The following is a 15,000-nucleotide window of genomic DNA, read 5'->3' as shown; positions in this document are numbered from 1 at the left end:
TCTGTTTCTGTTTCAGATGGGTGAAGCTGTTTACAGAGTAGTGGTTCTCAGAAACCAAGAAACGGAAGGAGCGTGCAAAAGAGTGGTATAAAAACATTAAAGATTAATGACTACTTTCATGCCAGATACAAACCAGAAGCTCTCCACAGAAGTTCTTACCCCTACGTTTGAAAGGGAACTGTTTTCACCTGCTAAAACCTCAGTCTGGATTTCAGATGAGAGACCTTGCCTTGAAAGACTTTGTTTCCTATCTGAACCATCCAATGACTCACACCTATCTACTTAAATAAATATAGAAGTCTTGCTGAAACACAAGTCATAACGTCTTGTACTGCCAAGTAAAATAAAAAATGCATACTGTCTTTAATAATTTTCATTTTACAACATTTCAATATTATTTACTTCGCAGCTATGAAGATTTTAAGCATGTCCTTTTCACTAATATGCGAAAATATGTACATGAAAACTACTTCTGGACATATCTATATTATAGTATAACTTTACAGTAAAGAAAAAAAAGGAAAGGTACCTGGAATTTCAGTGAAAGCCTCTCCAAGGACGGACACGTGAAAAGGTAGATCTTTCTCTTTCAGTTTCAGCAGAACTTTAAAGAAAGTTTCAGGATCTTTGTCATGTTCCCTTAAAACAAACAGAACTTATCTCAGCATCACTTACATTCACTTGTGAAATTGCTTTTTTAATGTTTATCAGAACTGTATTTCTCTTAAATTGTACTTTTGAGAACCAAATGTCTTCAGCATAATTTCCCTCTTTGCTTACACTGCAGAGCTGAACACTTTCCTCAACCCAGCACTTGGGATCAAACCTCAGTTTCATCAGATTCTTATCTCCCTTTCCTGCCTTCAAATTATGCCCTCACTCTTCAAATTACCAACTCTTGAAAGCGAGAAGGGACTGTGTAATCGCTCACCTAGCTGATGGCAAAATCATGTTAAAAAAGGGGCAGGTTAGGTACGGTAGGAAAAAAAAATATTTTTTTTTTTTTTCCCCCAGTCAAAAAATATGTATATCATTTTCATTACAGTTTACCCCCCTTTTCAGGAGGAATAGGTTAATAAAAAACTTTTGCTAAAACCATAGGATTTCCCAAACTGGAATTTTATGAATCCATGCCATCCTCCTGAAAAGCTTCAGATCCATTCATTGCTTTAGGTAAAGGAGAAAAGAATAAACCAACACAAGTTTTTTTCTACCTTTAGACTTTCAAGGAGTTATCTGGAAGTTCAACCAGAAAATCAGAAACCTGTACTTATTTCTAATTTCGGCTGAAGATAATACCAAAGGTTTGCATGGCTGTGACACCCAGTGACTTGAAACACAAGGTTGGTTACCTAAACAGAAAATAAAAAGCCAGTTTACTAAACTATCTTCTTCACTAGCAGAGAATGGAAGGTTCAAAAGACACCACAAATGAGCTAAACTCCCCAACTTTGGTAAGTTATATTAAAAATGAGATGATTCCCCCACTCTCAGGTGAATATTATGTCTTGTGTTTAATTACTCTGCTTTAAATGACTGTATTTCAGACAGATGTGTGCCATATGTCTTTAAAATATTTTGGGTTTACTTATTTTTTAGAAAATTCCAGTTTTCCTTCCTGTCTGAAGGGCAAGTCTACAGCTCAGCTGTCCTGGTGTCTTTCTTCACAGGCTAATTTTGTAGAATGAATCCGTAGGTTTGTCACACCGCTATATGAAATATTAATAATTTTATTGTTCAGGAATTCTGAAGCCAAATGACATCTGCAGCTCTACACGCGTTAATTTCCCATTCAGTCAATATTTTTGGTTTAGGGAATTAAAACAAATTAATCTTTATAATTAATGTAACTTCCCTAGGCCGAGAAATCTTCAGGAATTGTGGCGTTTTCAGAATTCATTGCATTTTCTTAAAATAAAGCCAGACAATAATGACTTTAAGAAGTCCTCCATCTCCCAGATTTGTTTTGTTCCCAATAATAAGGAGGAATGCAACTGCATAAGCTTCGTAATTTGTTTCACATCTGTGAACCAGGAGTTTTCACGGCGGTTCCAGTAACCGAAGTGGATACGAGCACTGGCTCGGAGAGAGGATTTCTTCCAGTTGCAAAGACCCCAGAACTGCCTACTAGTTCGCTTGCATCCTCACCCTTAAAACAGCCACCTGTTTCTGGTAGGTAAATTATGTGCAGAAACACATCGCCAGTATTTTAGGTCCCTCCAAGCGCCCAGCTGAAAGAGCCAAAATGGGCTTACAGTAGAGAATTCAGACTTGGCTAGCAGGGAACGTCTCTATCGGAAAAGTCTGCAAGGAAAAGAAGCTTTGATGCTGGGAGCCGGTGTAATTCATGATGATGGCTCCCACTAGCCTCAGTTTCCCCTAGGGTGCTGTTTGGGGGAGTGCCCCTGCCCAGCCCACCCTGCCTCCGATGCCCAGCCACCATGGCTCGTCCCCAGGTGGGCTGAAGGACCCTGTGCGCAGAGCAGGCAGCCTCCACAGACAGCCGTGACGCTTACAGGGATCCTTCCAAGCTCTTCACAGCCCCGCTATCGGCTTTACTGTCACAAAAAGTCCTTCCAGCAAAGGATATGCTTTCCCTCTCCCTTTCCAGAAGAGACCAGGGGTCCTGGAGGCAGCCAAAAGTGGAGGATGCTGTTGGAGCCACATTGTCAAGGAGCTGGCAGGAGAACATGGAGCCTTACAGCTCGTTGAAGCCACATAAGCTGCACATATTTAGGAAAACTGATAGGAATTGGAAGTTGCAGCTTTGTTTAATAGGTGGGGAAGAACAGAAGGAAAATTTGGCACCCAGAAGGAATGCTGAAAGGGGAAACGCTTCCTCTGCACTGGAGCCTCTCTTATGGGTTTTCTGCTGTAGGTGATCCTCCTTCCATATCCCCTTTTAAAATATTTTGCTTTTATGCGATACTGACAGATTTTAATTACTCGTTTTGTGAAACTCTTAGCTTTTCTATTTGGGAGGTCATATTTGATTTATCAGCTCCTGTGATGCTTCCACACCACACCGTTTTACTTTCAGTTAAGACCTACAGAACACTTCCAGCCCATTCACATACACATCACAATGCAGTATTATTCTTGCAAGTTAGTAAAGGTAGAGCTGCTCCTGGTAGAAAGCAATAAATAGTACAAGACCACCTCTTTACTGCATCAAAAAGAAGAGAGCTCTGTTTCTTGGCTGACATGGAGAAAATCATATACAATCCAGTCTGCCTTACTCAGCAACAACTGCTAAACACACCAGATTGCCATAGCAGTGATCGTGGAAAAAGATGAACACAATATGGAATGTCTGTTCTGTAAAGATCTGCTCAAAATGATGTGCACTTTTGGCTGCATCTGTTGCATTTTTGAGCTTTATTAAACAGTATTAATTATATATACTCCTCTTCCTTAAAAGAAGTGCAAAACTGTACAAAACCCTGATATTAAAATGCAAACTTTTGTTTTAAGATACTATGTTTGGGAAAAAATCAAGCTAATATGATTCTGGGCTCTGGCTTTGTTGTTCAGTTTAGGTATTTGAAATGCTCTTGTATTTTTAGTTGATTTGATATGCATCTGGTAAAGGAAAAATAAAAACTGGGCATGGTATGAAGATGCTCTGAATTTCATCATAAGAACACGAAAACAACAGAATGACCAAACTCCAGCTGCAAATGCCACAAAACAGACCTAGGCACCATACCTACACTCCAATTTGACAGCACTGCTGTTGGAGACATTCAATCTCCACATATAGATACTTCACACTGCATTTTTTTACCCAGTAGGTTTTTTTGGTGGTTTTTTTTTTTTTTTTTGGAGTCTAAAACATTTTAAGAAAGCCATCTGAAGTCTCTCTTATGAACTGGCTGAGGTTTAGTGGTCTGGGTGTGGGAACGTGGCCCAGGGTTCAGCCTGATTTAGTGGCTTCCCTTTTGTAATCTGAAATAAAACTTTTCAAGACTGTCCTTGAAACGGGGAACGGGAGGGAGCAGCAGCACCAGTATTGAGCCTCCATTATCTCTGCCTTAGATTTTCTGTTTATAAAATGGGTGTGTTATTTTTTCAGCACAGAAGGATGCTGTCAGGATTAATTGATGACTTGACATCTCTCTTTTCAGCCTAAAATGATTTTTAAAAAGTAACTTCATAGCACTATGATGATGTTCCTCTATACAATCAACGGTACCAAAACACCCTCCTGCTATTCAGGGATATTGTGAATTCAGCCCGAGCCCTTGCGCCTTACCTATTGCTGTAACTGGAAGAAGAAAGCACAGAGACTGGCTAAACTGGAGTTATTCCCTGGGGCTGCAGGATACCCATATCCCCGACCAGTGATGGGAAACATGAAAAAAAGGAAAAAAAAAAGGAAAAATGTAGCCCTTTACATTATTCAGTGCATATTCATCTCCTGGATTTGAGTGAAATTCAGTAAGAGACCCATATGGTCTTCTGTGACTTAAGTTTAATTTTTTAAATATATGTAAACTTATCATACATGGTGATAATCACAGTTATTTAGAATTTGGAGAAAGACTCATCTAGCTATGCAATTAAAAAGGAGAAGAGTTGTGGAAAAGAGACAGGACTTGCTCAAAAGGGCAAAATAAATGCAGTCTGTTTTAAAAAAAATATTAAAACGCAGGGTTTATAAAGTGTACAGAATGCTTGTGATAGCAACAGCCCTGTCGTGCCATCTCTTAAGGTGCTACATATTCTGACAGGGTTACAAATAAGCTCAGCTAAAAGCAATATTAAAAGGGTTGATCTTAATCTTCTTAGTACATTTAGCATGGGAGATTTTCAGCAGTAGAGAATCCCAAATTGTGAGGCCATGTGGTAATATTTCACTTTTTATAATGCCTTAAATCCAAGCAATTCACATGGGGTGCATCTCCTTCTGCCTCCCTGTTTCATAAAATCACCTGAATGTCTGATGGGCAAAGGTGGGAAATGGCAATGCTAAAACAGGTACAAAATCTTCAGAAGTTACAGTAGCATTTTAAATGTTTTTAAAATTTTTATTTTCTAGCAAGAGCTAGAAGACGGATTTCTGCCTACCTGCAATTATTGCTAGAAAATGGCTGATAAAACAGGCCACTGAAGGATCACTCATTATTTATGAAGCTGGGCAGCAGTCGTGGCGAGCCAAGAGACACCCGGGCAGGAGAGAACGGGACCGGGGACATCAGCCAGGGAAAGGCACAGCCGCGGCAGAGCACAGGGAAGATGTGAGGGGCAGGGATGGGGATGAGGAAGTCTGTGAGCACAGAATCAGTAATTAAAAGTGAAGAAAATGAAGTTTCTAAGACACAGACCTTGAAGTGGATAACACTGGTCCTTTGGTTTTGGGGAAGTGAAATAGCGAGGACTGAGTTTGGCAGCAAACAGGGTAGACGAGATAGGCAAAACAATATAAAGGGGAAGAGAAACACAAGAAGGAAAAAAAAGAAAAACAACACTCAAGTTGAAAGCTAAAAAATGATGGCATATCCAAACCCAGCAGGAAAAAGATAAATATAGGGGAAAATAGAAGAGAAAAGGGAAAAGACATAGGCTTGAGAAAAATGAAAGAACACAGTAAAATCAGACTTGGCGATAGAGAGAAGCTGCAGAGAGCACTGGAGTGTGCTATAGGTGATAGAAAAAAAACAAAACAACCAAACCACAGTAAAGATATAAATTAGGAAGCAAAAATAAAACTGCATGGTAATTAAAGGAGGAGAACCAAAAAGGAGGATAATAAGGAGGGCAAAGGCACACGGTGGCGCAAGCAGGGAAGCACGGTGTGGTGAGGATGGAGAACAAAAGCACCGCAGAGGAAAAGGTGGAAAATCTGCACAATCCCTTGTAAAAATTGACATTTTTGAAAGAATGCACATGAAGACAAGCACAGGCAGTCACTGCTGCTGCGAGGTGGGCGCTGCCCCTCTGTCGCACCTCCAGCCAGGAGCTGGAAGGTGCCTTTATCCCAGGAACGTTCCTCGTTTGGGGGATAACAGCAGGAACTTGAGGTCCCGTACTGCTCTGACTGATACGGTACAGACTTGGGGAGGGCGATGAAGGATGCCACAGGCTGATAAGAGACCTCATATGACATCAGCCTCCTGTTGACCCTGTATCTGTCCAGGGCATTCTCCAGAAGTGAACAGCAGCACATGAATGAATGGCGCGGCCCTTGCGTGCGCACTGCCGAACTCAACGTGGGGCTCCATTTCATGTCAGACCTCACTGAAACAGCGCTATTAGGAATTTTTTTCATCACATTATACTATTCACCATATCACGTATCAATATTTTACATGCGATCTTGAGCTCAGAAACATCTGAATATAGGTTTATTATCATCCAATACTGTTAGAAAGTAGCGGTGCAGTCACAAAAAAATAAGCCTGGCCTTCAAAGCCAAGAATTGCAGAGTTCTGGTCTTTTCCTGACACTGATTTCCCACGAGACGGCTCTGCCTAGGTTTCCCCATCTGTAAGATACAGTTTTACAGAAGCTTTCATTTACAGAAATGTGGTGAGGATCGGAGTTAGTAAATACTTCAGGAGGATAATATTCTTCCTAAAGTAAGAGGACTTGTGTTACAAGCCTATTCGATATATCACATGAAATACATTCTTGTAATTATTTTCACGGAGGACAGAGGACTTTCCTAAACTGTATTACTTTAATATACATTTTCTATGTCAAGACTGAAGGGGGGACAACAAAAAAAAAAAAAATTAAAATTCTAATACCAAGTTCCTGGTAACAAAGCTCATGATAACTGCAAAAGAAGAAATATTACTGCCAGGAAAGAGCTATTAGAAAAGAAATGGGAAAAAGAAATAACTATGAAAATGCAAACATGAAGGAAAAGCTAATTGCTTTCCATTTATTCAATTTATCACAGTATTTTTCCATCTTTTTACATTTCCAAAATGAGGTAGAGGTAGACTGTAAATATGTAGTTAAGTCCAATGAGTTTTCTTTTTCAGCTGATACGCTTACAAAATGTCTTTGCTGTAATTGTGCCTCTAAACATTGTCTGGCATCATCAGCATCAAAAGTTACCACAATATCTAATACCCCCTCGGTTAATAGAAAATGGAGTCAAGTAGAAGAAAATGTTTTTGCCTAAGTGTCACTGAAAAAGCACCCTACAGAATAAATTCCAGCTAGCAATTTCGAGGTCCTACAAGCTAAAAAGGTCTCAATCCTTGCTTGTGCTGGCAAAACACACCTCCACAAGCCAAGGAATTTTAAAAAATGGTACTAGAGAGGCAAAAAGCAGCCAAGCAGGTCTGGCAAATACAGTGTTTTATTTTCTATTATAGCCCGTGACGTATTTACAGTGAGGAGTGTGTATTTTACCTTCTGATTTTTTTCAAATTGCTGGCCTAAGAAAAATGGGTGGCATTTTGCTTTACGCTGGAAAAGCATTTTCTCCTATCTTGTGTTATCTAGAAGAGATTCATAAAAAAAAGAACCTTGGGAGTTTATTGTTTAGATTCTTCTTCTCCCCTCACAATTCATGAAGCAAAAACTCAAAATAAAATATTGTGCATTCTCGAACCAAAGAAACCTCAGGATCAGCATCAGTCATTGAGCCTCCTGCTTATTTCCTAAATAGAGATTAACCTTTGAAGACAAAGACCGGCGTTTGGTCTCAGTTACCTTGGTGTAAAAATCAATGTGCTTTCATTCAATGCCTTTTTATTTCTTTTATTCCAATTTGGCGAACCTAGCTTTTCACAAGTCTAGGATTCAGATAAAAAACATTTCAGTCAAATTTGCAACACAATCCAGTAACTGCTACGGACTACCCCACACAGCTTCTTTAAAAAATAAAATAAAATAAAACAAAATAAAACAAAACAAAAAAACCCAAAATAAAATAAAATAAAACTTCCTTTTGTGTTCCAAAGGTAACGTTAACAAATGGTTTCCTGTTGTCAGGAGGAGAGACAAAATAATCTGAGTGACCCTGACAGCCCTAATAACCATACACAATATATCCTATTCCAATTCAACATACTACAAAAAAAGTCGTGTCGTGGTAATAATAGATGAATATTTATGATGAATTATCATGAATATGATATTAAGTGGATAAAAATCGACTCGGGCGGTTCCCTGGAAGAACAGAAGAAGAATCAAATATACATTACCACACATTTTATTTGCCTGGGAATGGCAATCCCCCCATACAAGACCCTGCGGCCCCTCTGTGATTTCCACGGTGGACTCACATCACCAAACAACAACTACTTAAAATACTCCACCAGCTACCCTGCCTAGGTCAAAACGTCAGTCCTGGGCCTTAGTGAGTAACATGAGAGGAATTAGCTCAGGTACGTAGGATAACTCCTCCTTTTTGGAGTTGTGAAGCTGTCATCTCCACGGCTGAAGCTCCTAAGCAGCAACTTCCTTGGCACCAAGACCAAGGCTTCAAACTCGTTATTCAACAAGATTAAAGTAACTACTACACATCGCGCTGCTTTCAGAATAAGGAGTCAACTCATTTCGTTGAGTCAGGTTTTGAAGATATACAACTGAGAAAAAGCGGAGATCAGAGGATAATGGAAGGAAAAAAAGGATGAAAACATGGAGAAAAGGAGAGCAGGGGAGAAGGAGGGAAAGAGAGAAGAAAGTCAAACAGTTGCAGTGTGGTTAGAAGAGGAAACCAATTAAAATGAGCTTTGAAGGAATACACCTAACCCTCCTAGCACTGATGAAAATAAGGAGGAATATTAGATCACTTGCTTATGAAGCATTTGATTTTCGTCTCTTAGAGGGTGTCCACATCCTTTGGTCAGGGTTGCTGCGAATTACAAGGGGGCTGGTAGCACTGTGTGTTAAGTTTCACTGGGACTTCTTATTACAAAACCTCTTCTGTCCTTGCTTATGATGTTTCCCAAGACTGAGGCTATCTTGCACTATCATCTTCTAGAAAAGTTCTGCCAGAAGTTTTCCAGAACATCCAAAGAACAAGATTAAAAAAAAAAAAACCCCAAACAAAACACTTCCTAGTAAAACTGCAAAATGTATCTTGCATATATTAAATTTCAAATAAGCCTCTGTTTTATGTATTTTGTCTCTTTGGTTTAGAGTAAGAACTGAATATACAGATGCGTTTGATTTTGAGTCAAAGATAGGGGTTTTGTTGCATGTGTTGAAAGTCTTCCTAAAAATGTAGCTAAGCCTTTGAGAAAATTCCTTTTGTGCTGGTCACTGAAAGGTCCACGTGTCTTGGGCGCACCTTAGGCTAAAGCTGAGTGAGACATTCCTAACATCACAGGTCAGGCTGCCAAAACCAGGCAGGATCTAACATCTGAACTGAAAGCACAGATCTCACCTGCACTTTCAATGATTCCTCTGTCTTCAGAATAAAATTACTGGACTTTGCAGAATAAAGAACTGTTTTATATGCATTGAAAATAGGGAACAACAAGAAAACGGAAGATTTGGTTAAGAAAATAAAGCAGTGTAAGAGATGGGTTGAAGAGGCAGAAAGCGGTAATGGCAATGTGTGCTTTTCCAGTTTGACTAAAACTCTTAGATGTGGACCAGAAAAACGCAGAGGACAAATAAGATCTGATCAATACGATCAGCTATGCAAGAACAGCATGGCAAAGCAATCCTGACCTGAGTGAAGAAGTAAAGAGCATGGGGAAAATATACAACAGGCCAGCTCATACGCGGCAAAATGTGAAACCAGTATAACAGACCAAGAGGACAACACAGTCAAGCTGGACAACGGGGCTTAGGAGAAAATGGGACCAAGGTGAGGTAGAAGGTCCCTTGCACAGGCAGGGAGTGTAATGATGCAGACAGAGAAAGACTGAGAAACTAGAAAAGAGCAAGATGCAAATTGGCTGCACAAGGAGACTACACCTGAGAAGATGCCCGAGGAACTGAGCCTGGCAGAGACACAAGAAAGAGGTCTGAAAGAGAAAGGTCCAGACCAGCTTGGGTAAATGGAGCAAGAAAGGCATTTCATGGTGACAGGAGCCTCGAAAGGACTCCTTAGTCCCACCAGCTCACATGCATTTCTGCCCAAAGACCTGGGTTTCACAGTCGTACAGACACCATAAAATGAGTTCCCCATCATGGAAAAGGGAGAGCCAAGCTCACTGGAGCTTTCATGGCAAACTAGGATACATCTATCCCAAACTTCAACAATCTTCAAATGCCCAGGTGATGCAGCTGTAGCCTTACAGTAACTCAAAATCAGTTTTTCAGCCGTTGCCGAAGCATTTATTGTAACAGGCTTTGGAAGACAGCCCTGAAGTGGTTGCTCTGCAAGCGTCTGGAGAGCAGAGAGGGAATGAAGGAGGAAGGTTTCTGCACGGGATATCTGAAGCAGAATCTTGATGCTATTTAACTTTTTCCCTTATATTTAAGAAAACGGATGCAAATGGCGCAAAACCATTCCACGGAGTGGAAACCACTGGCAGGGCTTGAATTTTACTTATCAGTAGCAGTGCTCTCACTCAATACCGTGGTTTCCTATGTGGAGCCCAGGGAAGATGCTGCTTCAGCCTTGACTTTACAGGAGTGGAAAAAGGCTTTACACCAAATTGCTCAAAATGTGATGAGAAGCAGAATTGGGCCACAAAGCTTACAGCAGAGTGCTTAGTAGAAGTGAAAGCACTAAGTGTATTTGGGGAAACAGTGAGTAAAAATATAAGTTTTATTTTAGTAAGATCCTGTTTTGCCCTATTAAGTTCTCCAGTATCAGAATGAAGTCTGCTAAAAGTTAGTAAATAAAGGCTTTCAGGAGAGCTTTATTAAATCACTTGTGACTTATCAAGTTAAAACTCCCACACAGATATCTTAATAAAACTTTCAGAGAATATATTTAATTTTCCTGGAAATCAGAACCCAATTACTAAGTACAGGAGTTACTGTCGGCTACACCACTGATCAGCTTTCTGTAAATAGAATATTTACCAACAACTTCAATTACTTCTCTAAAGTTTCGGTTTCTGAAGGTCAAATAACTATGTAACTGCTTAATAAAGAAGCAAAGAAGTACCTCTAAATATCTCCAAGCTCTGATGGGCTTATATTCTGCTCCTTAGGTGAGGTATTAGCAAAGCTTATTTATTTTCATTTCCAAGGCTTTTATTTGCTCATTCCCTTGTGGTAAAGCTGATTTCCATGATGATTCCCTTCTTAATTTTAATACCCTTTTTACTCATCATATAGACCTAAGAATTTTCCATAAAATAATGAAACCCTTCCAAAGGAAATGAAGACAACTAGGAGAGGAAAGTAAACTACAGCTTACTTTTTTTTTTTTCTTTTTTCAATTAATTGATCCACAGTCACATGCATATATGAAAGATTTTTTTTAATGAAAGGAAAATAAGGTTAATTAACATAAAACCCCTTACTCCTTGAGATGTTGAATTTTGTATTTTATCCATGCTGCCTTAAGTGCCTTGATTTCCCAGTAATGACCTAGTTCTCCTAATGAGTAACATTAACCCCTGGCTGTAGCTGTCCAGGACTTAATTGTCAACTGGAGCTGAAATAGGAGAGTTTGCCGATCAGCAGGTATGTGGTATATTAACTCATGTCATTTCAGACCCTAATAAATAAATCTGTTGCTAAGGCAACAGGAAGATCAGCTGTATCACTTTTTTCTATCCATCCACCCCTCCACCCCACCCCCCTTTTTAAAGGAAACTGCCTTTCACACCGAGCTTTTAAAAAAGGAAATTAACTAAATGTAACCGTAATGAGAAGACATATCGTCTCTCATCTCAGAAATGTATCTACATCAATGAAAAAAGGCATTCAAAAAGAAGACTGCTTTCTACTGTGACCAGGGTAACTGAAATTATTTCCCTCAACTGATGGAATGCAATTTGAAGTATGCATCTGAGCGAAAACGGATCGCAAAATATTTTAGCTCTTTGTATTTCGGAGATAGTTCCCCACTCCGTTAGTACACTGCTGATGCCAACGGAGCAAACTGCTTCAACTATGAATCAGGAACCCAGGCAACTGGAACCGTAGGAAAACAAATACCACTCCAACCCAAATACCTTCACTATCCTCTGTGACTATTTCAGCATGATTGGCAGACATGCAATCTTTTGGAAAGCTAAAAAATACCCCATTTTTGGCTCATCAGATTCACCTGGTAATGAAAATATAAGTCCCTGACTTAAACATAGATGTCTTTGCTCCTCCCTGTCCCACAGAGGCAGCTACCTACTTCTTGCCCTGGAAAAGCAAGAGGAAGCTGAGGCAACACAAATACATCTTGAAGACGCACGTGATCTGGTGAGTAAAAGCTGGCAACTCACCTTCTGCCTCCATTTCTCTACCTTTAAGCTTGGATCCTGAATACTCCTGTTTGAGACCAACAGATTCTAGATCTTCTAGAGAGGTAAAGCACACACAAGTGTAGGCAGAACAACCATTTTTGTGTTCCGCAAGGTTTGGGAGGAAGATCTGGCTACTCTTTGTCTGGGGATGACGCACTGCTGAGGTCCCTCAGCATCCCACAGGTCAATGTCACAGCCCTCACTTAATTCTTGCCCTTCTATCACAGGATGTATTTGTCTTAAAATTTTCAAAATTGATTTACATTTAGTTTGTGACTACAGGACAGTTGCTCTGAATCTCTAGTTACCCAGATCTCGATCAGAGATCAGGTAGGAAGGGAACTGAAGAGCGGTTCACAAAGCTAATTATCGCCCCTGGAACACTTACTATAAGCTCTGCCCATACTATAAACAATGAAAAAAACCCCACAAAAAAACCTACTCAAAATTGTATCTGGCTTTTTAGCTGAAGAATACAGAGGTGATACAAAGCATCTTTTTTGCCATTATCAGAATGAAGGGATGTTTTCTTCTCTGGACTATCAACTTCTTATAGACTTTGAAAAAATATGCTATATAAACGATGGAAAAAGCGATGCTCAGATGTCCACTGTAGCAGAAATTTTGCATCTGAGAGGTCTTCATGACATGGTGAACATTTCTACAAGCTCTTAAAAACAGTGGATCAAGGAACAGTGCATCTTCCACTGGAAGGGTTCAATACCCCACACCCCCAGCTGAGGGAAGAAATGTCAAGGTTAGACTTCACTGAAGGAACCAACAAAAGCCAGATAGTTCCAAACTGCCCTTCCAGCTAACATCAAAATTGGAACGCCTCACAGTATTTCATTAACTTTCTTATTTGCTACTTATAAAAAAACAGTATCTGCCCTCAAACTTAACTCCAGCTTGCAGGAAAGTGAAGTCAGACTATTTTCCTTTTGCTCCAAGGTGCTCAAGAATTGATGGTGTCAACTTCTACTTAATCAGATGTCTCTGCATATGCTTTCGTGGCCCTGGTTCATTCACCACGTGTCATCTGTACTGCAGCCCTGGTGACTGCTATTTTCTTTGGGAGTATTAGATCACTTTTCTTAGACCCTTCTAAAAAATTTCCGTTTTGAAATTGTATTTTACATCCTATGGGCTTTTTATCGTATCCGGGACCTTTTAGTTAAGGCTGTATAAACACTTGCATTTTAAGCCTTTGTTTCAGTCTGTCATGTCTACCCACCACTTTCACCTTTTTGGATTACATTTCCCAGGATCAGTTGCTTTTCAAAGATGAGGTTTCCCTGCAGGAGCACACTCCCCATTTAGCGTGGATCTGGAGCCCAACTCTCCACTGCTTTCCCGTGCAAAGGGGCAAAACAGACCCAGCCATCTGTGCCCTCCCTGGAACGGGGGATCCACTTTCCTTTGACAACATCCAGCCTCTGCCCTCCTCACATGACACAGCATAGAGTGGCCAGCTGGCAGGGTGGAGTAGGACCACAGTCCTTCTACACGCTCTCTGCACGCTGTTTACTAAATTGAGGATGCCTGTTGAGGCCAACAGCATTTATGGGTACTCTGAGGTGATTTGTAGATGGAGCACCCACTCTTCCACCTTTTACTGTCCTGCCATACCTGCATCTTGATGGGGTAAACCTTGGTCCAAAATATTCCACAATGTGAGGAAAATATGGCTTAGGTGCAGATTCACTGCATTCTCCAATGTCTCTGCATGAAATAGTGTTGAATTCTGAATTCAAAGGCAAACATGACTACACAAATGCTGTATTGCACTGCAAACGTGACTAGGTGCAACTATTAAAAAAAGGCATTTCCAGGCTCTTCTCCCTCCAGCTTGTAGAGAAGTTGTGCTCAGCTCACTGATGGAGAGCGCCGCTCACAGAAGGCACTGCCTGGGACAAGCCCTTTCCAAGGACTTGCTCCTCAGTGGAGGTGACCAGGTCCTCACGGTGGGCAGCCACAAGTTCGTACAGCACACGGTGATGACAAAACCACCTTTTCTCCACGGACTCATTTCTTTGTGAGACTCGACATTAAAAACAGGCAACCAGACACGGCACTATCTCCGTACACACCATTTTCCCTGAGACCATTAATCTTCAGATAATTTTTGCAATCTACATTTTTTCTTCTGAATTTTCTCATCGCGACTTCCACCGCTGTTCCTCCCACTCCCATATCTCCAGCCCCATGTCCTTCCCCACACTCTTGTCACACGCTGGTACATACGACACAAGATAACAGGCTTATCTGATCTTCCATGTGAATTGATAGCAGCTATTTGTTTGCATCTGTGTGCAAATTCTCGCAGATTCCCCGTGTGATCTTTTATCACACCCATACAATTAGGGGAAGAAGAATTGATTTCTGACAACTTTCTCTTATCAAGTCTTTAACTGCTGAGATGATACAGCAACACATGGGCAAAAAGTAAAAAAACATAAGGCTCGGGTGAATGCCTTGAGTTAAAAGAAGCACTACAGGTCTTCTCCATGAAAGAGAGAAGTAAAGAGCCTCCAACCTTTCTAATTACACATGTGTCACCTGGATGACATGACTGTGGTTGGGGGTACAGCAGGTTTGCAGTTTCGCACATCCACTGTCACACTCAGGTGCAGAAGGAGCTGAGGAACATGCTGGTGCACCC

The 15,000-nt window shown here is 40.5% G+C and overlaps 1 protein-coding gene across 15 annotated transcripts in view; it reads right to left on the bottom strand.

Annotated features, from left to right (window-relative positions):
• The window catches only part of GTDC1 (glycosyltransferase like domain containing 1), a 185,756-nt gene that overhangs the window by 17,650 nt on the left and 153,106 nt on the right, over nucleotides 1-15,000 (bottom strand). For all 15 annotated transcript variants that reach the window (XR_005105671.1, XR_005105672.1, XM_037396858.1 and 12 more), the window contains one exon: nucleotides 530-639. Coding sequence is in view for 13 of the 15 variants with exons in the window: in XM_037396858.1 (XP_037252755.1) it covers nucleotides 530-639 (110 nt within the window). In the remaining 2 variants the exon portion in view is untranslated. The remainder of the gene's footprint in view (nucleotides 1-529; nucleotides 640-15,000) is intronic.

The sequence above is a fragment of the Falco rusticolus genome, chromosome 8 (assembly GCF_015220075.1).
Source record: "Falco rusticolus isolate bFalRus1 chromosome 8, bFalRus1.pri, whole genome shotgun sequence".
In the NCBI taxonomy this organism is placed as follows: Eukaryota; Metazoa; Chordata; class Aves; order Falconiformes; family Falconidae; genus Falco; species Falco rusticolus.
The sequence above is the reverse complement of the archived record's forward strand: the minus strand, read 5'-3'. Positions and strand labels throughout refer to the sequence as shown.